At 46.7% G+C, this 27,640-nt stretch overlaps 1 protein-coding gene across 1 annotated transcript in view; it reads left to right on the top strand.

The window, feature by feature from the left end:
- Positions 1-27,640, top strand: part of TDRD5 (tudor domain containing 5) — a 120,532-nt gene that overhangs the window by 89,825 nt on the left and 3,067 nt on the right. Inside the window, exon 16 of the mRNA XM_062190223.1 lies at positions 12,586-12,796. Coding sequence (XP_062046207.1) covers positions 12,586-12,796 — 211 coding nt within the window. The remainder of the gene's footprint in view (positions 1-12,585; positions 12,797-27,640) is intronic.

Below are 27,640 nucleotides of genomic sequence, written 5' to 3'. Positions count from 1 at the left end.
TGGGGGAGAGAGCAGGCCTGTCTCTGCTGACTTATGAGCTGTGCAGCAAGAGACAAGGCCACACCAGAGTGGTGACTTCAAAAAAAAAGTTATTTATTATGTATTTATTTGGTAGGAAAGAGACACAGCTCCCGTCCACTGGTTCACCCCCAAGTGCCAGTTATGGATGAGACTGGGCTAGGGCTAAGGCTGGGAACTCGGTCCAGGTCTCCCGCATGGGTGTCAGGAACCCAGCTACTACCTGTACCTGCGACCTCCCAGGGTGTGCGGTAGCGACAGTTGGAATCAGGATGTGGGCATCTTAGGTGGCATCATGACTGCTGGACTAAGCGCCTGCTTCCTGGACCGGTACCCATAGCACGTGACTTCTGTCCGGCAAAGAAGCCTGGCCCAATAGTTGCCAGCCTGTTGAGCCCCTCACTCAGGTGAGTGTGTGGGCATGGAAGTGCGGATTCTTCCCCAGGAGTTCCCCAAAAGGCTGGTGGGTGGTCGTCAAAGTGTTGTATCATAGGCGAGAGAGGAGGCTGGGGGGGACACAGAAGCTTCCCCCAGCGTTGGGTTTCAGAGGTTGTTTGCTGTTTAAAACACCTTTAACAGAAAACAAATTCACAGGTTTATTTTGAAAAAGAGAGATCTTGCCTCTGCTGATTGGCTCCCGATGGCTGCAGGGGCCACGCTGGGCCAGGCTGGAGCCAGGGGCTTCATCTGAGTCTCCCATGTGGGTGGCAGGGACCCAAACACTTGGGCTGTCTGCTGCTGCTTCCCCAGGCCGTCAGCAGGGAGCTGGATCAGAAGTGGAGCAGCCGGGACACAAACGTGCCAGATCTCGGGTGGCGGCTTTACCCGCTGGGCCACAACACCGCCCTGAGGACAAAGTGGATGTTGAAGGTCATTTATTATTTGTTTCAGTGCTGCAGTGTTTTCTGCCTGGCCTGATAAAGCTGCCCATTCTTGATGTAACCCAGAGGGCGTCTATGGCTGTGGAGAGGTAGCATTCCCTGTCTCCAGGTCAAAAGGACCACACCTAAGGAACACAGATTATTTGCCCAGGGAGTACACACAGAGCAGGCAGGGTTTTCTTTTTCTCTCAGACACAGTTCTGTAAAACACAGCAGGGAGGAAGAGGATGTGGGGATCTCACGCCTTGCCCTTCCTCCCTCCGATTCTCTGTGGGTTGTGGGGATCCTGACAACCTGCTGCTGCTCCGGAGTATTTGTCAGAGCCGCACCTCGCACAGGTGTGTCAGGGACACGTGAGATGCAGCCTGAAGCCCTCGCATGTCTTGCGGCTTCCCAGTGGTGTTTGAAAGCATCTGACATTCCCAGGTGCCTAGAGAACATCAGAAGTTTGTCTAACGTGTCAGGGTCTCCATCAGGGGTTGCCCTGGTAGGAGGTGGTAGAAGTAGCCCACTGAGAATGTCAGAGAAAGCAGCCGAACCATGGCTGCTGCCAGGGACTGTGCGTGGGCCAGGAAACAGGTGAGAGAGGACCCGAGCAGCCCCGAACGGTGCGTGTGCAGCCCGGACCTCCCCCAGGTGAGAATTAGAAGAAAACCCGAGGAGCGGGGTGGCTCCTGAATGAGGCTGAAACAGTGCCGTGACAGAAAACCAAAGTAGATTCACAGAAAAAGTGCGTTCGTTCGGGGCCTTGTAAATCAGTGATGAGAAATTGATGGCATTTTCAACAATTTTTCCTAAATAAGGAAAAAATAAGCAAGTATTGGGTGGTGTTTGGTGCAGCAGGTTAAGCTGTCACGCTCCATGTTGGAGTGCCTGGTTGAGTCCCAGCTACTCCACTAACAGTCTAGCTCTCTACTAATGCACCTGGGAGACTACTGATGCTGACCCAAGTACCCAGGTCCCTGCCGTCCGTGTCGCCCGTGTGGGTGGGGGAGCCCCAAATACTTGAGCCATCACTTGCACCTCCTAGGGTGTGCATCAACAGAAGCTGGGATCAGAAGCAGAGCTGGAACTTGAACCCAGGCGCACCTGTCTGGTACATGGCCTCCCAGGAGGCATCTTTACTGTTGGCCCAAACACCAGTCCCGCCTTCATATTTTTTAAAGGTTTATTTATTTGAAAGAGTTAGAGAGAGGTCTTCCATCTGCTGGTTTACTCCCCAGATGGCCGCAATGGCTAGAGCTATGCCAATCCAGAGCCAGGAGCTCCTTCCCAGTTCCCATGCGGGTGCAGGGGCCCAAGGACATGAGCCATCTTCCACTGCTTTCCCAGGCCATAGCAGAGAGCTGAATGGGAAGTGGAGGAGCTGAGACTTGAACCGGCGCCCCTATGTGTTGCCGGCACTGCAGGCAGCAGCCCCCTTCGTGTTTAATCATGTACTTAGTCTCCGTGTGCTCATCCTTCTTCTCTCCCATCTTCACACACTCCTGCTGCGGACCACTGGCTTCTCCCCGAAGGACTGAAGCACTCTCGCGCTGTTCCTTGTGCTGTCCATTTGCGTCTGCTGACAATAAGCGTTCGGAGTCTTCGGGCGGGTGTCTTAGTTAGCCTTCCTTTTGGATGGGTTTCCCCGTGTGTGGGATCTTAGGCTTCTGCTCTTTTCTTTCTGCCCTTTGAAGATGCCACTCTGTCATGTTCAGCTTCTGTTGAAATGTCACCTCTCAGTTGTCACTGTAGTCTCCTTTTCCCTGGCTTCTTTTAAGCTGTTTGTCTTTAGTGTTGGCTCTCTGGTTATAATATATCTAGATGTGATTTCCTTTGGGTTGATCTTGGCTCACTGAACTTACTGAATTGGAAATCTGTTGTCGAGTCTTGGAAGCATCTGACGCATTTGTCTTAATGTTTCTTCTGCCTCATTCTCTCTCCTGATGGCATTCCAGCTAAAAATACTAGAACTTCTGGCAGGTCCCACATGCCTATTGGGCTCTATCACCTTGTTTGGAGCGCCCCCCCCCCCCCTTGGTAATGCTTCACTCTAGAGTCTCTGTCGATACTTCCGGTGCCTGGGGCCGTCTCCTGAGGACCCAGTCCGCTGGATCTCAGGCATACTATTTGTTTCAGTTCTAGAAGGTCCACTTCACTCTGTCTTAGGAATTCCAGTTCTGTCTGCAGTACTCGCATGTTTGTCTGTTTGCTGTTTCCTCTGCTTTCAGGAACGTGTCGATCCCGGTGAGGTTCAAGTCCTTTTCAGATAACTGCAGTGCTGAGTCACATTCGGGGCTGCCCTTTTTGCTTTTTTCTCTCTCTATTGCATCCTTTTTGGGGGCTAGGAGTTAGGGAAGGAGGACGCTTGCCTCAAGATTATTGTTCTAATCAAATGTTGGAGATAACAAACAAAAATTAGAGGGTCTAGATGAGTCCTCTTCCTCCCAAGAGGGCTGTCATTTGGCCAGCAGATTCCAGCCAGTCACCTCGGCATACACAGTGAGGCTTGGTCTTAGCCTTTGTTAGGACTGCTCTGTTCGTGTATGTCCTTTTTTTTTTTTTTTTTAAGAATTATTTTATTTATTTGCAAGAGTTAGAGAGGTAGAGCCATAAAGAGACAGAGAGGTCTTCCATCCACTGGTTCACTCCCTAGATGGCCACAATGACCAGAGCTGAGCTGATCTGAAGCCAGGAGCCAGGAGCTTCTTCCAGGTCTCCCACGTGGATGCAGGTCCCAAGGACTTGAGCCATCTTCTACTGCTTTCCCAGGCCACAGCAGAGAGCTGGATCGGAAGTGGAGCAGCCGGGACACGAACCGGCGCCATGCAGGCTGGGGCTTTAACCCACTGTGCCACAGCGCTGGGCCCCATGTATGTCCTTACTCTGCAGGTGACCCTTTTGGGATCACAACTGAAATCCTAGAGTTTTGCCAGAAACCCTCCACCACAGTGGGGCTCGGGCTGCATCCTGTTTTCGGCCTCACAGGAAGACCAAGTCTCTGTAACCTTGTTGAGTCTCCCAGCTGCTCCTCCTGGTCGGCTTTCTTGGAATCTCGCAGTGTACATGCAGAGCTCAGGGTATGACCAGCAACCTAAGGGAGATTTGGAAACAGATTTTTAGTCTCTGTGTTGTTTCTTTTTCTCTAGCATTGTGCATATTCAGGTCTGGCTGTTCTGTCAGTCACACACCCTGACGCTGTCTCAATGGCCACTAACGCTACCACTTCCTGCTAGGGTCTGGGCCTGGTTTGGAAAATGCCTTCAGTTAAAAACGCTTAAGTGAGGGGCTGGTGCCGTGGTGTAGCTGGCAAAGCCACTGCCTGCAGCTCCAGCATCCCAGATGGGCACGGGTTTGTGTCCCAGCCACTCAACTTCCAATCCAGCTCCCTGCTAATGTGCCTGGAGAAGCAGGGGAAGATGGTCCGAAGTGCTTGGGCCCTTGCACCCACGTGGGAGACCCCAGTGAATTCTGGTTTTGGCCTGCCCCAGCCCTGGCTGTTTGGGCCATTTGGGGAGTGAACCAGCGGATAGAAAATCTCTCTCCCTCTGCCTCTGCCTCTCTCTAACTCTGCCTTGCAAAAAATAAATAAATCTAGAAAGAAAAAGGTGAAGTGAATATTGAACCCGCCTCATGTTCCGAACTTGCCTGTCCTGGTAGTTTGCCATGCCTTCAGACAGTTCTAAAAGTTAATGTTGTCCAATATCTGTAGTTTGTGAGGGGAAAGGGTTAGCATGGTGCAAGCTTGTGCCCTATAGCTGAACCTAGAAATCTTACCGTATGTTATTTTTGATAAATAAATACATCTTTGAAGGAATCACAAGCAGATGGAAGTGAGCATGCGCGCTCGCTCTCTCTCTCCCTTTGCCTTTCAAATTAAAAAAAAATTTTTAAATATTTTGGTGCAAGGGGCTGGTGCTGTGTGGCATAGTAGGTCAAGCATCTTTCTGTGGTGCTAGTATCCCATGTGGGTGCCAGTTTGAGTCCCAACTGCTCCTGGGAAAGCAGCAGAAGATGGCTCAAGTGCTTGGGCCCCTGCACCCACATGGGAGACCCAGAAGAGGCTCCTGGCTCCTGGCCTCGTGTTGGCCCAGCTCCAGCCGTTGCGGCCACTTAAGGAGTGAACCAGTTGATGGAAGAGCTTTCTGTCTGTCTTTCCCTCTTGTTTTCTCTAACTCTGCCTATCAAATAAATCTTTAAAAAAAGTTTTTGATGTAAAAACATTGTGAAATCCCAGCATAGTTTGTTGTTTTATTTGAGAAACAGAGAAATCCCATCTCCTGGTTCACTCTGCTAGTGCCGGCATCGTCTGGAACTGAGCTGAGGCTGGAACGGGGAGCTGGGTGCTCAGTCCAGGTCTCCTGTGTAGTGTGCCATCTCCTATGCACTTGTGCCATCATGGCCGCCTACCAGAGGCTGCATGGCCAGGAAGCTGGAGTCGAGCCAGAGGCAGGTATTGAACCCAGGCACTGAGATAAACAGGACATAGACATCCTACCCGGCTTATTAGCACTAAGCCAAATGCTTGTCCCAATGCCTAGTTTTTCATAATGTGCATTTCCCTGAGTTTTTTGAAGACCCTATATATATGCATGAATTTCAAATTATTTTTGCAGTAAACTTGAATTCCTTTGTCCATGAACTTTTTGATGCACCCTGTTACATATCTGTATATCTTTATAGGCATTTAAATTTCATCTGATCCAAACATTTCATGTTAGTGCTTGAGTCCATCTTCCAGTTCAGTTAACTGAGGTCTTGGATATGATACAGGACGGGAGTCACTGTGCACTTGCTGCCCATGTAGGACCTGTGTCCTTAATGTGCTGTACTGTGAGAATTAATGGTAAAACTAGTACTTTTTTTTTTGATAGGCAGAGTTAAACAGAGAGAGAAAGACAGAAAGGTCTTCCTTCTGTTGGTACACCCCCCCCCCAAAAAGTGGCCACCACAGCCGGTGCGCTGCACTGATCTGAAGCCAAGAGCCAGGTGCTTCCTCCTGGTCTCCCATGCGGGTGCAGGGCCCAAGCACTTGGGCCATCCTCCACTGCCTTCCCGGGCCACAGCGGAGAGCTGGCCTGGAAGAGGGGCAACTGGGACAGAATCCAGCGCTCCAACTGGGACTAGAACCCGAGTGCCAGCGCCGCAGGCGGAGGATTAGCCCAGTGAGCCACGGCACTGGCCCAAACAGTACTTTATACTTTGTGTGTCTGTGTGGGTGCAAACTGTTGAAATCTTTACCTAGTGTATATTAAGTCAATCTTCTGTATATAAATAAAATTAAAAATTAATCTTAATGAAGAATGGGACAGGAGACAGAATAGGAGATGGGATGGTTTGTGGGCGGAAGGGAGGTTATGCAGGGAAAACTGCTACAATCCAAAATTTGTACTTTGAAAATTTATATTTATTAAATAAAAGGTTTCTGTTAAAAAAGAAATGAAAGTTAAATGAACAACTGTATGAAAGGAGCAGCTCAGCTCTGGCCATTGCAGCCATCGGGGCAGTGAATCAGCAGATGGAAGTCTATCTGTCTCTCTCTTTCTCTGTGTGTCTGTCTCTTTCTCTCTGACTCTCCCTCTCTCTGATTATCTCTCTCTCTGACTCTGTCTCTTTGTCTCTCTTTCTCTCATTCTCTCTCTGACTCACTCACTCACTCTTTCTCACTCTCTCTCCCCCAGCACCTTTCCCTGTCAGTACATACACACTCGCCTCACTTCTTTCACCTCCTACATGGCATGTGTATGCCACGGCTTGTTTCAGTTGGCGCACGGATGAGCGTCTGTGCTTCTGGGGTTTTGTGTGGTTATAAACAACACTGTGCTGACTATCCTGCAAGCCGCCGTCCACTCCTTGTTGCCAGAGTGCGTAGACGTGTTTCAGCCTCACCCTGCCCGGTGTAGACGTGTTTCAGCCGTGTGGACGTGTTTCATCCTCACCCTGCCCGGTGTGGACGTGTTTCATCCTCACCCTGCCCGGTATAGACGTGTTTCAGCCTCACCCTGCCCGGTGTGGACGTGTCTCAGCCTCACCCTGCCCGGTGTGGACGTGTTTCAGCCTCACCCTGCCCGGTATAGACGTGTTTCAGCCACACCCTGCCCGGTGTAGACGTGTTTCAGCCTCACCCTGCCCGGTGTAGACGTGTTTCAGCCTCACCCTGCCCGGTGTAGACGTGTTTCAGCCACACCCTGCCTGGTGTAGACGTGTTTCAGCCTCACCCTGCCCGGTCTCTGCGCAGTATCTGACTTTGCTGACCTTGCAGCCCTGCTCGAAACCTGCTCCTCCTCTGGCTTGGTGAGACCACGGGTTTTTTCCCTCCTGCCTCTCAGTGTCATTTCTAGACTGGCTTCCTGCAGTGTGCCCGAGAGGCCACCCTGTGCCTTTTCTTAGTCCTCACCGTGTATTTTATCTCGGGCATTCAACTAGGTCAACACACGGCAGCCCTGTGTGTGCCATGTTGAACTGCCCAGGCATTCCCACAGCAGCCGCTCCATTCTGCTGTCCCACCAGCAGCCCCAGGTGCTGCCCGGGTGTGTGGATTCCTTGCCCTTCCGGGACGGCCGTGCTAGTGGGTGTGGAGTCGTCTGGGCAGTGCTTTGACAGCCTGTGTTCCTGTTCCAGAAAGTGTGAGCGTGTTTCCTGAGGCTCAGCCTGATCCCATCTAGGTTGGTTTCCAGCCACCGTGGGGCAGTCAGCGCTGGTAACCGCAGGGGGACAGGCAGGCAGAGCAGGGCTTCCCTAACCGTGATGTGTGTGGAAATCCTGGTATCTTCCATGGGGATTCTGGCTGAGCAGATCTGGGACCCGTGTTTAGCCCAGCGAGCTTCCAGGGGAGGCTGAAACTGCTGATGCCTGAACACACTGGTAGCAAGGCTCTAGGTTATCGTAGAAGAAGGTTAAGTGCTTACATTGGCTGCTGGTGCTTGCTTTCAGAATGTTCTGCAAACTTAGGGAAAAAGCTATCAGAAGGTATCTTAAACGTGTGTTAAACAATGCATAGTTATTGAATTACATTTTTCAAGAAAGAAAAAACACTGCTTTTAAAAGATTGTTCCTGATTTTGATTGTCAGTAACTGAAAGGGCCTGGTCTTTGCCACCAACGAAACTGGCAATTTGAACAAGTTCCTATTTTTTTCGAAGATTTATTTATTTATTTAAGAGGTAGTGTCACAGATAGTGAGAGGAAGAAACATAGAGAAAGGTCTTCCATCTGCTGGTTCACTCCCCAGATGGCCGCAACGGCCAGAGCTGCGCTGATCCGAAGCCAGGAGCCCTGAGCTTCTTTCAGGTCTCCCACGTGGGTGCGGGGGCCCAAGCACTTGGGCCATCTTCTACTGCTTTCCCAGGCCATAGCAGAGAGTGGGGTGGGAAGAGGAGCAACTGGGACTAGAACCGGAGCCCATATGGGATGCCGGTGCTGCAGGTGGAGGATTAACCTACTGTGCCATGGCGCCGGGCCCCTGAACCAGTTACCTTGTTTGTCCATCTGCAGAGATCAGTTTTTATCAGTGATCTTTCCTGCTTTAAAATTTTATGATGATAATTACTATTACAGCTTTATTGAAAGGACTCACTTATATTCAGTCTCGTTTTAAAAGTAAAAGCTGGCAGCTGGCGCTGCAGCTCACTAGGCTAATCCTCCACCTGCGGTGCCAGCACCCTGGGTTCTAGTCCTGGTCAGAGCGCCGGATTCTGTCCCGGTTGCTCCTCTTCCAGGCCAGCTCTCAGCTGTGGCCCGGGAGTGCAGTGGAGGATGGCCCAAGTGCTTGGGCCCTGCACCCGCATGGGAGACCAGGAGAAGCACCTGGCTCCTGCCTTCAGATCAGTGCGGTGCGGCCACAGCGCACCCACCACAGTGACCAATGGCAAAGGAAGACCTTTCTCTCTGTCTCTCTCTCTCACTGTCCACTCTGCCTGTCCAAAAAAAAAGTAAAAGCTAGCTAACTTATATAAACCGAGCAAAAATTTGTTTTTTCCCCTAGGTTCTTTTTTTTTATTATTATAGAAAGCTTTTATTTAATAACATAAATTTCAAAATACAATTTTTGGATTATAGCGGTTCTTCCCCCTCCCCATACCCGCCCTCCCACCCCCAAATCATCCTACCTCCTATTCCCTCCCTCATCCCATTCTTCATTAAGATTCATTTTTAGTTACCTTTATATACAGAAGATCAACTCTATACTAAGTAAAGATTTCAACAGTTTGCACACACACAGACAAAGTATAAAGTACTGTTTGAAGACTAGTTTTACTGTTAATTCTCAAAGTACAACTCATTAAGGACAGAGGTCCTACATGGGGAACAAGTGCACAGCGACTCCTGTTGTTGATTTAACAATTGGCACTCTAATTTATGACGTCAGTGATCACCCAAGGCTCTTGTCATGAGCTGCCAAGGCTATGAAGCCTTTTGAGTCCACAAACTCCAACAATATTTAGACAAGGCCATAATCAAAGTGGAAGTTCTCTCCTCCTGTCGGGGAAGGTACCTCCTCCTCTGATGGCTCCTTCTTTGTTTTCCGCTGTGGTGGCTTTTTCATTGTGCTATGACTCTGTAGATAAGTGGACTGTCTGCTTTCAGTGAATCTCTAGAGGCTTGTGGTGGGTGTGGCCACAGAGCTCTGTTCAGTTCTTCAGGGTTAAGGGTGTGTCTAAGGTGACACACCCAGGTTTGGCGTGGTAAATCTTTTTTTTTTTTTTTAATCAGCTGAGCTCGCCTCCTCAATGCAGACCAGTGCCTGAGCGCTAGCCCCAGTGGGTTTAATATTCATCTGCTCTGTCCCAAGGACCACAGGAAGGATCGGTGCGGTCCTCAGTGTGAGCTCAGATTCCCCTGCAGTGTCTCTCACCGGGTAGCCAGGCCACCCGAGCTTTGGCGTCTCCCTCTGAGACTACTCGTGTCTCGGCTGCACCGTGAGTTCTCCCACACCCTCAGTGTTTTTTTTCTAGACAGCCGCAGTTCAGAAGCTTCACACAGTCACAAGCTCCTAGCCCCCTGCTATTTCTCTGCACCAGGGTCAGGAGTCTCCACTTGGCTGGTTGCTGGGTGCAGACGTGAGCTGGCACATACGTTATGTATGTCCACAATGGCACCCGCTCTGTCGGCTTGCACGCCTTTGTAAGGTGATCAGAGAGAGAGAAACATGTCCATACCATCCTTTTTTTCTCTCTAGTTAGGCTGGTGTACTTTCCCCCACAGGGCTTCAAGCCTCGTTCCCTCTGGGCTCTTCCTGCCGCTTTTCTACCAGTGTCTCGGCTACCGCAGTGTGGTCTCACTTCCCTTTCCAGGGCTGGTGTGTAGGCTCTCGGCTGCTGGAGTCCCGAGCCATGGGCACCCACGCCCTCCACATAGGTCCACCGTGTCCTCTAATTTTGGTAGAGTTTCCTCTGCCGTTTCTCCCTCACTCTTCCCTGAGACTGCACTCCCTCCACTTTTATTGAACCATCTTCTCCTGGGCTAGAGAGTAAGCTCTCTCCCTACTCTGCCATATTGGAACCCCAACCAAACAAAAATTTGAAGCCAGGTCTTTACTTGCTGAGGTAGCAGGATATGGCTGCATATCACGGCTCTCTGGAGTTTTAGTATTTCATTTTTGCTAGCAAAAAAGGTTACAAACACAGCCATTTGAAGAAAGTATGTTTTTTTCATATAAACCACATTCAGCACCAGCCACGTTTAAAAATAAGGTGCTACAGATTAAAAAAATCTTTCTGTTCAATTTATTTGAGATGCAGAGAGCTTCCATCTGGTAGGTCACTCCCCCAAATAACCTGCAACAGCACGGCTGGGCCTGGCCAAAGCCAGGAGCCAAGAACTCTGTCCAGGTCTCCCACATGGGGACAGGGACTCCGCTGAGCGTCACCGGCCGCCTCCCAGGCTGCACGTCAGTAGGCAGCTGGAATCTCGAGCACAGTGTCTGAATCACTGGGCAGGTGCCTGCCCCACGCTGCCGTGGATTTGTGCCACAGAATAACCTTTACTGATGTGAAATGTCTATTACATTGTAAGCCAAAAATACATAAAAGCCTGAAGCCAGCGCTTTGGCACAGCAGGTAAAAGCCCTGGCCTGAGGCACCAGCACCCCATATGGGCGCCGGTTCTAATCCCAGCTGCTCCTCTTCTGATCCAGCTCTCGGCTGTGGCGGGGAAAGCAGAAGGCTTCCACTCATCTGGGAGACCTGGAGGAAGCTCCTGGCTCCTGGCTTCGGATCAGCACAGCTCCGGCCGTTGAGGCCATCTTGGGGGTTAACCAGAGGATGGAAGACCTCTCTCTCTGTCTCTCTCTCACTAACTCTGCCTATCCAAAAAAAAAAAAGACTTATTTCAATGGCAAAGTTAGATAAGAATTTTCCATATGCTGGTTCACTCCCCAAAGGCCAAGGCTGGGCCAGGCAGGAGCCTGGAGCCTGGAGCTTCTTCCAGGTCTTCCATGTGGATACAGGGGCCCAAGGAACTAGGCCATCTTCCTGAGGAGGATTAGCAGGGAGCTGGATCAAAAGTGGGGCACCCAGGGCTCAAACATGTGCCTAGATGGGATGCCAGTATTGCAGGTGGCAGCTTAACCTGCCGTGCCACAACGCCAGCCCCAAACCCTGTTGTTGTTTTTTTTTTTTTTTTTAAGCTTTTATTTAGTGAATGTTTTTCATAGGTACAACTTTAGGAATATAGTGGTGGTTTTCCCCATACCCATCTTCCCATTCCGACTCTCATCCCACATCCTACTCCCTCTCGCATCCCCTTCTTCATTATGGTTCTTTTCTACCCCCTCCCTCCCCAAACACACAACATACAGAGTACAGATTGAGATCAAGTTTTGCAGTTAATTCTCATAGTACAACTCATTAAAGACAGAGGTCCTACATGGGAGCAAGTGCACAGTGGCTCCTGTTGTTAACAACTGACACTCTTATTTATGACGTCAGTGATCACCTGAGGCTCTTGTCATGAGCTGTCAAGGCTGTGGAAGCCTTATGTGACCACAGACTCCATTGGTATTTGGACATGGCCATAAACACAGTGGAAGTTCTCTCCTCCCTTCAGAGGAAGGTACCTCCTTCTTTGATGGCCCATTCTTTCCACTGGGGTCTCACAGAGATCCTTCATGTAGGGTATTTTTTGCCACAGTCTTGACCCAAACCCTGTTCTTAATACTCCCACTGTCCCCTCCGAGGAGCCTTCCCTGTGTCCCCTGTTTGCCTTCTGTTCCTGCTGCAGAGAGCAGCCAGTGCCTGCCTCTGTGGCTGGCCGTGAGGACTGCCGCCCCTCAGGGGTGGGTCTTCCTCCTGGGGGCAGGGGCATGAGCACAGAGAACGCAGGCTGGCCCGAGTTCAGACCGGCACGGGCCATTTACAAAACCGTCCCCATGGAGAGCAGTGTGCCAGGTGGGACGGGAGGGCAGAGCCGAGCAGGGCAATGGTTGTGAGTCACGGTGACAGGGCTCACGCAGATAACCCAGCGTTTCCCTCCTGCTGAGCTGCGAGGTACACGCTTGTCCACGGGACGGGGTCAGTAGCTGTTCGTTGTTAGACAGGACTTGCTCTTCCTGGGGAGGATCTAGCTTCTTGAATGTATGGTGTTTTATTTAATTATGGTAGGGAAAATATTTCCATTTTGAAAATAAGGAAAGCAAAGGACTCCCTTCTTCTTGTTAAACTAACAATTACTTTTCATGCATTCCCTCCATCTTTCTCATTCTGCAGCAACCAAGTCTCGATGATTCTCCTGATTGCTCCATGCTGCCCAAACTGGAGGAGTTCTACGTCTCTCTCATCCAGTCCCAGCAGTTGGCAGAGGGGAGCCACGCTGACCCTGACAGCAGCCAGAGCCAGCCAAGGCAGATGGAGCCCAAGACAGACACGCTCGGCTCCACTCCTGCAGCGTCTGAGGATCCAGAACAGCACCATGGCTCTGGTAGGCGCCCCATGCTCATAACTGTGTGTGAGTCCAGAGCTGTTGAGGTTGATTTCTTTCTGAGAGGATTTGTTCTGAGAGGAGGAGCGTGGTGGGGGCAAGAGGCGCGGAGTCACCACACAGACCCCAGGAGTCGGGTGGAAGCAGGCCAGAGGCGAGCAGCCCACAGACTCGTTTATTTCAGTTGGTATGACAGCTTATATAGCCAAGACCAGCCAATCCGGTCAAGGGGCGGTCTATGTCCCAACCAATCACAGCCTGTTGCCAGGCAGTTTCCAAAGCCATCCACTCACAGCCTGTTGCCAGTCTCTTGTTGCCAGGCAGTTTCTGAAACCATCCGATCACAGCCTGCCGTCAGTCAGGCTCTGTTGTCATGTGGTTCCCTCTGTTGTCATGTGGTTTCTGAAGCCATCCAATCACAGCCTGTTGCCAGGCAGTTTCTGTTGTCAGCAGCCATCTTGGCATGACCTTTTCACCTCAGGGGCCACCTTGGCATGAATTTTTCACCTCAGCAGCCATCTTGATATGACCTTTTCACCTCATTCCACCACATTTCCCCCTTCTCGTTTATTTTTGAGCAATGGGAGGCATGATTCTTGGTCATACCATTGTTGACCCCATTCCCATGTGGTCTCCGTACGCAGCTGTGCCTGTCTTAGGTTGTCCCTCAGGGGATCTTACCCGTCATTGACTAACCAGCGCTCAAAATGAGAGACCACAGGATTACTTGCTCAAATGAGGGTAGGAATGAGGAATAACGGTTATCAGGAATGGCATGACTGCACACAGACTGAGGGCCGTTCGAGTGGCTGACCAGAGCTAGTGGGGTATAAAACAGTAACGGATGTGGCTATGGGCAGTTTCTCGGGGTAGGATGATAGGGCAGGTGCATCTGCTAACAAGGCGGACTCTCAGTCTTGTTCTGCTGGTTCTGGTTGGCTGTCAGTTGCAGGCTTGATGTTTCTGGCTGGTACCCAAATGGGCTGTCCCGCATTCTCCGGAAAGACACAAGCATATCCTCCACCCTTGGTTAGCAGAAGCCTTTCTACAGGCGTTGGAATCCAGGGCCTGAATTTTGCGTACGCTTCGACATTAATGGCAAACATGCAGGTGGGATGGAATCTAGCGGCTGCCCTGAGAGCCTGGGGTGCCCAGGGCCTGCTACAAATGTGGGGATCCTCACTGGGTGTGGATGGGATGACCTCACATGATTTATTGTCTAGAGATCCTCTGAGTTCATCCCACGGGTATGTAGGGGGTGGCTGACTAGGCGTTGCTATCTTGTTTGCTACATTGTCATTTTCACTGTCCGAGCTCTCCCCCAAGTCATCAACTGTTGTCTGTGAGACAGGGACCTGGAGTGTCAGGCTCTGATCACTCACAGATTCACTATGTTTGGTAATCTGCACGGGATTCTGAGAGGGGGGTATCTTTCCCATGTCTGAGCGCTTAAGAGCGGCACGCCACACCAACGCTAGCCAAAGGAAAGACACTCACAGCACTGCTTCCATAACAATGCAAATTCCTAGCACCTCAGCAGCTGATGGCATTCTGCAGGAGTTCCCTACGTTAGATGAACAGATAGTGGTGTATCAGATCCTAAGTATGTCCTGTGCTTAGTGGGAGACTTCCTTGATTTGTTAGGTCAAGGCCGTATGCCAACACGGTGTCTCCAGAGCGTCACCTCTCTCAGTGAGGGAAGATGACTTGGTTCCGAATTCTGGGATGATCAGTCCCTTATGTGAATTCGCTGGGCGAACCGAAAGTAAAAGGAGGAGCTGAGAAGCGGCGTACAGTTCTGGGCGGTGTGTGCCTAACCTGGGGTCACTTAGACCGAGGACAAGGACAAGGAAAGGGGCATAGGAGGGGGTTCTGTGCTCACCCTCACAGAACCGAACAGCACACAAAACACCGAGGGGCCTACTTGCCGAAATCCAGGGGGGACCTCGCCGAGTCCAACACACTGTCTCTCTGTCAGTCACGTTGGCACGCCAGATGTTGAAGTTGATTTCATTTCTGGGATGATTCGTTCTGAGAGGAGGAGCGTGGTGGGGGCAAGAGGCGCGGAGTCACCACACAGACCCCGGGAGTTGGGTGGAAGCAGGCCAGAGGCGAGCAGCCCACAGACTTGTTTATTTCAGTTGGTACAGCAGCTTATATAGCCAAGACCAGCCAATCCGGTCAAGGGGCGGTCTATGTCCCAACCAATCACAGCCTGTTGCCAGGCAGTTTCCAAAGCCATCCACTCACAGCCTGTTGCCAGTCAGGCTCTTGTTGCCAAGCAGTTTCTGAAACCATCCAATCATGGCCTGCCATCAGGCTCTGTTGTCATGTGGTTCCCTCTGTTGTCATGTGGTTTCCAAAGCCATCCAATCACGGCCTGTTGCCAGGCAGTTTCTGTTGTCAGCAGCCATCTTGGCATGACCTTTTCACCTCAGCAGCCATCTTGGCATGACCTTTTCACCTCAGCGGCCATCTTGGCATGACCTTTTCATCTCATTCCACCACACAGAACAGCACCGTGGCTCTGGTAGGCGCCACATGCTCTAACCATGTGTGAGTCCAGAACAACACCGTGGCTCTGGTAGGCTGTCCCACACTTGTAACCGTGTTTGCCGTGTTGATGAAAACCTGCGATGTCTCCTTCAGAACATACCTGGGTGTCTGTCTCAAGTTCTCATCTTACTTTGAGGCTCGCTGGTTCCCTTTAATGTTGCCACTGTTCTTCCTCTCCTGAAATTACTTTGGAGGGATTTCACTTTTTTAAAAAATATTGATTGATTGATTGGTTTGAAAGGCATAGTTACAGGGAGACAGAGGGAGAGGGAGAGAGAAAGAGAGATCTTCCATCTGCTGGTTCACTCCCCAGATGGCTGCAATGGCCAGAGCTGGGCCAGGCAGGAACCAGGACCTTCTTCCGGGTCTCCCACGCAGGTTCAGGGGCCCAAGGACTTGGGTTATCTTCCGCTGCTTCCCCAGGCCATAGCAGAGAGCTGGATTGGAAGTGGAGCAGCTGGGACTTGAACCGGCACACATATGAGATACCAGTATGGCAGGCAGTGGCTTTACCCGTTATGCCACAGCACCGACCCTGAGGTTTCACATTTAAATTGAGTGAAATTTGCCAGTTTGTAGTGCACAGCACTGTGAGTTTTGACGAACATACGCACTTGTCACCACCGTCACATCGCGCGTGCACCTTCTCCTCATCCTAGGTGGTTTCTGTGGGTCCCTCTGTGGTCAGTCCCTCTGCCTGCTCACTGGCCTCTGCTGTGTCACTTCTCCCTTCTCTGGAATTTTGTGTATCTGAATCATGGGGTGTGCCATTTTTGTGTCTTCTTGGACACCTGTTGTGTCAGCAGTCCCAAAACCTTGTTCTCCTCACGGCTGGGAGGATTCGGTTGTGTGGGTGTAGTACGGTTGATCTGTACCAGTGGGAGGCTGTCTGGGCTGGTGCCGGGTCTGGGCCTGTAGGAATACAGCCGCTGTGAACGTTTGCACACAGCTCTTGTGTAAACGTGGTTCAGGGCAGGAGTGAATCCGCCGGGTCAAATCGGTTACTGCGTTTTCAACCTAAGAAACTGCCGAGTGTTTTCCAAAGTGGCTGTGCCATTTTGTCTTCCCACCAGCAAGGCACAGAAGTCCTGCTTGGGGCCCACAGGTGGTATTTGCGGTCTCCTCGGATTTTGCTGGCCTGGTGAGTTATATGGTGGTGTGTTACCCGCATTGTCCTGCTCCCTGTGATTTTAACTCTGCATGTTCTTTCTTGCTGTTCACCTGTCGTTAAGTGCCTGTTGAGGTGTTCACTCATTTTCAAAGTTAGGTTCTCTTCTTACCTGCGTGACTCTGGCCGCATCTCCTCCATTCCATGGCTTACCTTTTCTTAATGTCTGCAAGAGCAAAAATGCTTTTCTTGCCAGTAAGCCCAATATGGTGATTTTTCTTCTTTATAATTTGAGCTTTCTGTGTCTTATTTGGAAATCTTTACCCAACCCCATTAAGATTTTTCTCCTGTAGTTGCTTATAGCAATTTTATAGTTTTGGTCTTACACAGAGGTCTATGTTCCAATTCAGGTTGATTTTTGAATATTGTATAACATGAGGGTCAACGTTTATTTTGTTTGCATCCGAGGTTCCGGTTATACCCCTGCCATTTGCTGTAAGGACTGTCTACATTCGGTTGCCTTGACACTTTCGTTAGAAAATCATTAAGCTGTTTCTGTGAGGATTTATCTCTGGACTTTGTGTTTAGTTTTGTTGGTCTATGTGTCTGTCTGGATACTAGTGTCTTAAATACGGTGGCCTTATAACAAGCCTTGAAGTCACATAGGGTTAGGCCTCCAACTTTGTTTTAGCTATTCTGGGTCTTCTGATTTTTATACAGTATAGAATTAGCTTATCAGTTTTTTTTGTTTGTTTGTTTTTTGACAGGCAGAGTGGACAGTGAGAGAGAGAGACAGAGACAAATGTCTTCCTTTTCCGTTGGTTCACCCCCCAATGGCTGCTGCGGCCGGCGCACCACGCTGATCCGAAGCCAGGAGCCAGGTGCTTCTCCTGGTCTCCCATGGGGTGCAGGGCCCAACCACTTGGGCCATCCTCCACTGCCCTCCTGGGCCACAGCAGAGAGCTGGACTGGAAGAGGAGCAACTGGGACAGAATCCGGCGCTCTGACCGGGACTAGAACCCAGGGTGCTGGCACCGCAGGTGGAGGATTAGCCTAGTGAGCTGTGGCCTCGGCCAGCTTATCAGTTTCTATACAAAACTTGCATAGATTTTGATTTGGTTTGTTGAGCGTTTTTTGTTTTTAGTCTATAAATCAATTTGGGGAAAAACGACATTTGTGACATGCAACCATATATCTCAGCATTTCGGTCATCTATAATTTGTTCAGGTGTTATTAATTTCTTAAATTTCCTCTAAGTATTTAATATTTTTATGCTGTTATATAAATGGTATTTTGTTCAGTTTATTACTGGTATATTTGTTACATGCAAACATATTCTATAACCTTGCTAAACTCCTTGTTGTAGTAGCTCTTTGGTAGCACTTTTGTGATTTTTCCATATAGAGAACTAGGTGATCTGTGGAATTTAAAAAACAAAGAGTGAAATCTGTTTGCTTTCATCTTATAGTGAGAGTGGAATCGGCTTTGTTGTTACGTTTGATCTTTCACAAATAAATTGCTAGCTGTAGCTTCTTTGTCAATGCCCTTGTTAGGTTGAGGAAATTTCAGTTAGCCCCTAGATTTGAGTTTTTTAAAATCATGAATGGGTATTAAATCTTATCAAATGCTTTTCTGTATCTATTGAGATGATTATTTTTAATAGTCTGTTCACAGGGTGAATCATATTGGTTTTCAAATTTGAGCTATCTTTGTATTCCTGAGTAATGCCCTGCTGATCATGATGTATACTATCTGTTTTATCTAATGCTGGGCTGTGTACCTGTGGGATGTGTGTAGCTCTCTATTTTGTAATGTCTTTTGGTTTTCAGAGAATACTGCCCACTGCCCTCATAAATGGAGTTGTGAAGTGTTTTTCTTTTTTTGTGTAAAAAAAAAATTTGTGTGAAATTGATATTTCTTCCTTAAATGTTTAGTAAAATTCAACAGTGAAACTCTGTAGAGCTTGTGTTTCCTTTCTAGGAAAGTTCTCTGGATAACCCCAATTACCTTATCTCTATTAAAGATAAAATTTGATCCTTCTTAAGTGAGTTTTTATCTTCCAAGGAATTTACTTCATCTAAGCTATAGACTGTATTACTGTATAATTCCTTTATTTTAATATCTGTAGAATATGTAATGTCATACAAGGGAACCTTTAAAAATTCATGGAAAATACTTATTCTGAAAAAAAAAAACTGTATAGATTTTCATTTTTCTTTTAGCAGTAAATTAGAGCCAGATCTCTACATCACTGGTTCATTGCCTGAATGCCCATAATGGCCAAGGCTGGGCTACGTTGAAGCCAGGTCAGGGACTCGGGTCCCTTGAGCTGGTGTCTGCTGCTCCCCAGTGTGCATTAGGAGGAAGCTGGAGTTCGGGTGAGGCCAGGATTCAGACTGAGGCCCTCATGTGGGAGCAGCATCTGCGTCCCTGTGCTCAACGCCCAGCCCTGAACTGCAGTTCCATCAGACTTCCCGTAAGCTCTCGCAGTGCCTCATTTCTCATTGGCTTCTGCTCCTGTGTTTCCTTCCTTCCGTCTACTTTGTGCTTCCTTTTTCTCTAATTTTTCAAATGTACACCTTTGGTCATCCATTTTGTAGCCTCCTTTTCATATGCAGATAGTACTGTTCCCCATGAAGTCCTGCATGGGGAGTGAGTGCCCAGTGACTCCTGTTATTAATTTAACAATTAATACTCATATATGAGGTCAGTGGTCACTCTAGGCTCTTGACATGAGCTTCCTAGGCTATGGAAGCCTTTTTTTTTAAAACTTTTATTTAATAAATATAAATTTCCAAAGTACAGCTTTTGGATTACAGTGGCTTCCCCCCCCCATAACTTCCCTCCCACCCACAACCCTCCCATCTCCCGCTCCCTCTCCCATCCCATTCATATCCAGATTCATTTTCAATCATCTTTATATAAAGAAGATCAATTTAGTATATACTAAGTAAAGATTTCAACAGTTTGCACTCAGACACACAAAGTGTAAAGTATTGTTTGAGTACTAGTTATATCATTAATTGAAATACTACAACACATTAAGGACAGAGATCTTACATGGGGAGAAAGTGCAAGTAACTCCTGTTGTTGATTTAACAACTGACACTCTTTGTTTATGGCCTCAGTAATCACCCGAGGCTCTTGTCATGAGTTGCCAAGGCTATGGAAGCCTCTTGAGTTCACCAACTCTGATCTTATTTAGACAAGGTCATAGTCAAAGTGGAAGTTCTCTCCTCCCTTCAGAGAAAGGTACTTTCTTCTTTGATGGCCACTTCTTTCCACTAGGGTTTCACCCACTAAGGTCCTTCATGTAGGACATTTTTTTGACACAGTGTCCTGGCTTTCCATGCCTGAAATGCTCTCAAGGGCTTTTCAGCCAGACCAGAATGCATTAAGGGCTGATTCTGAGGTCAGAGTGCTGTTTAGAGCATTTGTCATTCTATCAGTCTGCTATGTGTACTGCTTCCCATGGTGGAACACTCTCCTTTTTAATTCTATTATTATTACCAGACACTTGATCTTATTTATATGATCCCTTTAACACTCGATACTATCTATATGATCACTTTAATAATGAATATTGTCACATTAACACTTAAGATGGCATTTTTGCCACTCAGCTGAAGGGGATTTAGGGTCCCACGGCAAGTTTTTAAACTATACCCTTAGAAATAAATCTGTGGGGCCAGCGCTGTGGCACAGCGTGTTAAAGCCCTGGCCTGAAGCACCAGCATCCCATATGGGTGCTGGTTCTAGTCCCGGCTACTCCTCTTCTGATCCAGCTCTCTGCTATGGCCTGGAAAAGCAGTAGAAGATGGCCCAAGTGCTTGGGCCCCTGCACTCACATGGGAGACCTAGAAGAAGCTTCAGATCAGTGTGGCTCTGGCCATTGCAGCCATCTGGGGAGTGAACCAGCTCCCACATCGTCTCCAGCATTTGTTGTTTGTTCATTTTTTTTTCTTTTTTTTCTTTTTTTTCTTTTTTTTTTTTTTTTTGACAGGCAGAGTGGACAGTGAGAGAGAGAGAAAGGTCTTCCTTTTTGCCGTTGGTTCACCCTCCAATGGCCGCCGCGGCTGGCGCACTGCGGCTGGCGCACCGCGCTGATCCGATGGCAGGAGCCAGGTGCTTCTTCCTGGTCTCCCATGGGGTGCAGGGCCCAAGTACTTGGGCCATCCTCCACTGCACTCCCTAGCCACAGCAGAGAGCTGGATTGGAAGAGGAGCAACCGGGACAGAATCCGGCACCCCAACAAGGACTAGAACCTGGTGTGCTGGTGCCGCAAGGTGGAGGATTAGCCTATTGAGCCGTGGCACCGGCAGTGTTCATTTCTATATGAAAGCAATTCTAACTGGGGTGAGGTGAAACCTCATTGTGGCTTTGATTTGCATTTCCCTGATGGCTGGTGATCCTGAACATTTTTTCATGTGTCTGTTGGCCATTTGGATTTCCTCTTTGTTTTGTTATTGTGGAATTTCTTGATCTCTATATATTCTGGTTATTAAGCCTTTATCATTTGCATAGTTTACAAATAGTTTCTCCCATTCCATCAGTTGCCTCTTCACTTTCCTGTTTCTTTTGCTGTACAGAAGTGTCTAGATTTGATATAATCCTATTTGTTAATTTTAGCTTTGATTGCCTGTTCCTCTTGGGTCTTTCCAAGAACTCTTTGCTTATGCCAATATCTTGCAGGGTTTCCCCAATGGTCTCTAACAATTCGAAGGTATCATGTCATAGATTTAGGTCTTTAATCCATTTTTAATAGATTTTTGTGTAAGGTGTAAGGTAGGGGTCTTGCTTAATACTTTTCCATATGGAAAACCAGTTTTCCCAGAAACATTTGTTGAATGTTTGCTGCAGGGATTGGTTTTAGCTCCTTGGTCAAATATAAGTTGATTGTAGATGTTGGTTGATTTCTGGTGCTTCTATTCTGTTCCATTGGTTTATCCATCTGTGTTTGTACAGTACCAGGCTGTTTATATTAAACTGCCTTGTAATATGTCTTGAAATCAGGTATTTTGATACCTCCAGCTTTGTTTTTGTTGTACAAAATTGCTTTAGCTATTTGAGGTCTCTTATGCCTCCATATGAATTTCAGCATTTTTTTCTAATCTGAAAAGAATGTCTTTGGTATTTTGATTTGTAACAGATTGAATCAGTAAATTGCTTACAGAAGAATGGACATTTTGATGACGCTGATCCTTCTAATCCATGAACATGGCAGTTTTTTCCATTTTTTTGTATCTTCTATTTCAAGTTTTGTAATTCTCATCATAGAGATCTTTGACATCTTTGGTTAAGTTTATTCCAAGGTATTTGATTTTTTGTGTAGCTATTGTGAATGGGATTGACCTTAGAAGTTCCTTCTCAGCCGTAGCTTTGTGTATACAAAGGCTGTTGATGTTTGTGTGTTGATTTTGTATCCTGCTACCTTACCAAACTCTTCCATGAGTTCCAGCAGTCTTTTGTGGAGTCTTTTGGATCCCCTATATAAATAATCATGTCAGCTGCAAATAGACATACTTTGACTTCCTCTTTCCCAATTTATATCCCTTTGTATCTTTTTCTTGGCTAATAGCTCTGGCTAAAACTTCCAGGACTCTTGAATAGCAATGCTGAGAGTGGGCATCCTTGTCTGGTTCTGGATCTCAGTGAAAATGTTTCCAACTTTTCCCCATTCAATAGGTTGCTGGCCGTGGGTTTGTCATAAATTGCCTGAATTGTATTGAGGAATGTTTCTTCTATACCCAATTTGCTTAGAGTTTTCATCATGAAAGAATGTTGTATTTTATCAAATGCTTTCTCTGCGTCTATTGAGATAATCATATGGATTTTGTTCTTCAGTTTGTTAATATGATGTATCACATGAATTGATTTGCGAATGTTGAACTATCTCTGAATACCAGGGATAAATACCACTTGGTCTAAGTGAATGATCTTGCTGATGTGTTGTTGGATTCGATTGGCCAGAATTTTGTTAACGATTTTTGCAGCTATTTTCAGCAGGGAAATTGGTCTGTAGATCTCTTTCTCTGTTGTGTCTTTTCCAGCTATAGGAATTAAGGTGATGCTGGGTTCATAGAAAGAATTTGGGAGGATTCCCTCCCTTTCAATTGTTTTCAAAAACTTGAGAAGAATTGAAGTTAGTTCTTCTTTAAATGTCTGATGGAATTCAGCAGTGAAGCCATCTGGTCTTGGGCTTTTCTTTGTTGGAAGGGCCATTATTACTGATTCAATTTCTGTCTTGGTAATATCCGTTTAGGTTTTCTATGTCTTCGTGGCTCAATTTAGGTAAGATTGTATGTGTCCAGGAAGCTATCCATTTCTTTTAGGTTTCCCTAGAAGTAGTAATTTCTGATGGTTTTTCTTTTAATTTCTGTGATGTCTTTTGTTAAATTTCCTTTTTCATGTCTAATTTTATTGATTTGGGTCTTCTCTCTCCTTTCTTTGGTTAGTTGAGCCAGTGATATGTCACTTTCGTTCGTTTTTTCAAAACACCAGCTCTTTATTTTGCTGATCTTTTGTATTTTTTTTTTTTTGCTTTTGATTTTGTTGATTTCTTCTCTAATTTTAATTATTTCTTTTCTTCTAGTTTTGGGTTTGGTTTGCTGTTGTTTTTCTAGATCCTTGAGATGCATTGATAGCTCATTTATTTGGTGGCTTTCCAATTTCTTGGTGTAGGCACCAATTGCTATGAAGTTTCCTCTTAATACTGCTTTTGCTGTATCCCATAAGTTTTGATATGTTGTATTGTCATTTACATTTGTTTCTAGAAATTTTTTTATTTCTCTTTTGATTTCTTCTGTTACTCACTGTTCATTTATGAGCATGTTGTTCAGTCTCAGTGTGTTTACATATGTTCTAGAGATTCCTGAGTTGTCGATTTCCAGCTTCATTTCATTGCGGTCCAGGAAGATGCATGGTATGGTCCCATGCATTGCTGAGAAGAATGTGTATTCTGCTACTGTAGGATGAAAAGTTCTGTAGATATCTGTTAGGTCCATTTGGTTTATAGTGTCAATTAGTTCTGCTGTTTATTTGCTGATTTTCTACCTGGTTGATCTGTCCATTGCTGAAATGGGGTATGGAGTCTCCCATTACCATTGTATTTGAGTTTATCTCCCCTTTATATCACTTAAAATTTCCTTTAAATAGCCAGGGGCCCTGTAATTAGGTGTGTATACATTTATAATAGTCACGTCTTCCTGTAGAATTGATCCCTTAGTCATTACATGGTGCCCTTCTTTATCTCTTTTAATAGTTTTTGTTAAAGCCTATATTTTCTGACGTTAGGAGGGCTATACCAAATATTTTTTGGTCTCTTAGCATGGAATATGTTTTTCCAACCTTTCACTTTCAGTCTGTATGCATCTTTGTTGGTGAGATGTGTTCCTTGTAGGCAGCCAAAACATGGGTTTTATTTTGTAAACACTTAAGTCAGTCTGTGTCTTTTAACTGGAGAGTTGGGGCTATTTACATTCAAGGTGGCTATTGATAACTAATGACTTTGCCATGCCATTTTCCCATAAATATTCCTATTTTTTAATTTGCATTTCCTTTGTACTTTTACTGGGAGATTTCCTTCCCTTACCTTCTTTTGTAGTGATGACCATGTTTCTGTGTTTCTGTGTGCAGCACATCCTTAAGCACCTCCTGCAGGGCTGGACGAGTGGGGACAGATTCTTTCAATTTCTGTTTGTCATAGAAGGTCTTCATTTCACCTTTGTTCATAAATGAGAGCTCTGTAGGGTACAGTACACTGGTTTGACAGTTCTTCTCTCCCAAGACCTGGACTATATCTCACCATTCTCCCCTAGCCTGTAGGGTTTCTGATGAGAAGTCCACCATTAGTCAAATTGGGGATCCTCTGAAAGTAATGTGGCATCTCTCCCATGCACATTTTAAAATCGTCTCTCCACGCTTCACTGTGGAGAACCGGATCACGATGCATCATGGTGAAGTTCCAAATTAGGGAAACTTTCTATTACTGTTTCACTAAAATGCCTTCTAACCTTTCTCTTTGCATGCCTTCAGGAACTCCTAGAACCCTTTGTTGGGTTGTTTGATAGTATCCTGTAGATTCCCAACAGTGTTTTTTAGTTTTCTAATTTCTTGTTTTTTCTCTGACTGTATAATTTTCTGTGCTTTGTCTTCTAAGTTGGATATTCTTTCTTCTGCTTCACTGGTTCTGTTGTTAAGGCTCTCCATTGCATTTTTTGTTTTATTGAATTCTTTTCCAAGATTTCATTTTGATGTCTCTTTAAGATCCTAGTTTTGTGGGAGAAATTTTCTTTTATTTCATGTATGGATTTCAATAGTTCATGCATTTGCTTCTGATTACTTCTAAGTAATCCTGTGATAAGTTTTTTTAATTCCGTTTCTGGCATTTCTTCCATCTAGTATTAAAGTGTTCTTTTGGGAGTGTCATGTTGTCTTTCTTAATCTTGTTTCTTGAATTGGTGCATTTGTTATTTGGCATTTGTGAAGATACTCCTTGGTTTCTTTGTTTTTTAGTTATGGCAGCTTTTATCTTTGGACTATGTCTGAGTGGGTTAGTGGAGTCTGCTTTCAGGGAGTACCTAGAGGCTGTGGTGGGTGTGGTCAGGAAGCTGTGCTCAGTGCTGCAGGATGAAGGAGTGTCTGAGGTGACACACCCAGGTTTGGTGTGGTAATTTTTTTTGCATCAGAGGGGAGGTTTGCTCTTGTCTGTTGTCATAGACTCAGTTGAGCTGCACTCCTCAGGGCAGACCAGTGCCTGGGTGCTGGCCCCAGTGGGTCTATTATTTGTCCACTCTGCCACAGCACCACACAGAGGGTCTGCGCAGTCCTCGGTGTGAGCTCAGATTCCCCAGCAGGGTCTGTCACTAGGTAGCCAGGGAGCCCTGAGTGTATGGAGCCTGCCCCAGTGACTGCCCAGAGTCCCAGCCACACCCCGAGTCCTGCCAGGCAGCCTCAGTGTCTCCAAAGTCCCAGCACACAGCCTCCCACAGTCACTCTTCCCTGAGATTACACCCTCTTCACTTTTCTAACTTCTTTTGTGTTTTTTCTTGATTATCTAGAAGTATTTTTTTTAACTTTTATTTAATGAATATAAATTTCCAAAGTACAGTTTATGGATTACAATGACTTTCCCCCCCATAACTTCCCTCCCACTCGCACCCCTCCCATCTCCTGCTTCCTCTCCCATTCCATTCACATCAAGATTCATTTTCAATTCTCTTTATATACAGAAGATTGATTTAGTATATATTAAGTAAGGATTTCATCAGTTTGCACCCACACAGAAACACAAAGTGTAAAATACTGTTTCAGTACTAGTTATAGCATTACTTCACATTGGACAACACATTAAGGACAGAGCCCACATGAGGAGTAAAGTACACAGTGACTCCTGTTGTTGACTTAACAATTTGACACTCTTGTTTATGGCGTCAGTAATCTCCCTAGGCTCTAGTCATGAGTTGCCAAAGCTATGGAAGCCTTTTGAGTTCGCTGACTTTGATCTTATTCTGACAGGGTCATAGTCAAAGTGGAAGTTCTCTCCTCCCTTCAGAGAAAGGTACCTCCTTCTTTGATGGCCCCGTTCTTTCCACTGGGATCTCACTCACAGAGATCTTTCATTTAGGTTTGTTTGTTTGTTTTTTCCAGAGTGTCTTGGCTTTCCATGCCTAAAATACTCGCATGGGCTCTTCAGCCAGATCCAAATGCCTTAAAGGCTGATTCTGAGGCCAGAGTGCTGTTTAGGACATCTGCCATTCTATGAGTCTGCTGTGTATCCCGCTTCCCTTGTTGGATCGTTCTCTCTCTTTTTTATATCTGGAAGTATTTTTAAATTCTATATATCTGGGATGATTATCTAGAAATATGTTTAAATTCTAAATATCTGGAATGTCTATTGAACTATAATTTATTTTCATTGTAATCAAAGAACATAACTATCAATTCTTTTAAATTTTTGACTTGTTACAAAACAAGCCTAGACTATGGTCTGTTTTGTAAATGTTTCATGTACACTTTAGAACTGTGTGTTTTCTGATGATGGGTATTCTAGAAATACTTCAGTTGACGTGCTGTTTGAGTCTTCTATGTCCTTGCTGGTTGAACTCTCAAATTACAGCCTTCGGTTCTATCAGGTTTTGCTTCTTTGCTTCTGTTTTTAGGACGTCTGTGCCCCCTTGATGGATCAGTTTGTTGTCATTAAACTGCAGTCTTTCCTTGCTAATATTCTTTGCTTTGAAATTCCCTTTGCTGATATGAATATGCAACCACTGCAGATTTCTTTGCATCTGCATGTCACATCATTTTCATCATTTTCCCTATCTGTAGCTTTGTGTCTGAGTTAGACTTCTTAGAGCAGCACGTTGTGCCGTCTCACTTTCTGTTGCTGTTGTTAAAGATTTATTTATTTTGGCCGGCGCCGTGGCTTAACAGGCTAATCCTCCACCTTGCGGCGCCAGCACACCGGGTTCTAGTCCTGGTTGGGGTGCCGGATTCTGTCCCGGTTGCCCCTCTTCCAGGCCAGCTCTCTGCTATGGCCCGGGAAGGCAGTGGAGGATGGCCCAAGTGCTTGGGCCCTGCACCCGCATGGGAGACCAGGAGGAAGCACCTGGCTCCTGGCTTCGGATCAGCGAGATGTGCCGGCCGCAGCGGCCATTGGAGGGTGAACCAACGGCAAAAAGGAAGACGTTTCTCTGTCTCTCTCTCTCACTGTCCACTCTGCCTGTCAAAAATAAAAAAAAAAAATTTATTTATTTTATTTGAAAGGCAGAGTTAGAGAGAGAGGGAGAGACAGATCTTTGCTGGTTCACTCCCCAATTGGCCACAGCAACCAGAGCTGGGCCAGGCTGAAGCCAGGAGCTTCTTTTGGGTCTCCCGTGCGGGTGCAGGGGCCTAAGCACTTGGGCCATCTCCCACTGCTTTCCCAGGCCATAAGCAGGGAGCTGGATCAGAAGTGGAGAAGCTGGGACTTCAACCGGTGCCCATATGGGATGCCAGTGCTGCAGGCAGCAGCTTAGCCTGCTACGCTACAATGCTAGTCCCCGACAATTTCTTCTTTTAATTGGAGTGTTTGGATAACTTAATGTAGTCATTGATATGTTTAGGCTTAATATATTTTGCTATTTTTTTTTCTATTTATCCCATTTTTATTCCCCTTTCCTTTTACTTTTTAATTTTATCTT

This window comes from Lepus europaeus, chromosome 5 (assembly GCF_033115175.1).
Source record: "Lepus europaeus isolate LE1 chromosome 5, mLepTim1.pri, whole genome shotgun sequence".
NCBI lineage: Eukaryota > Metazoa > Chordata > Mammalia > Lagomorpha > Leporidae > Lepus > Lepus europaeus.
Note: the sequence above shows the minus strand (reverse complement) of the source record. Positions and strands in the feature narration are given on the sequence as shown.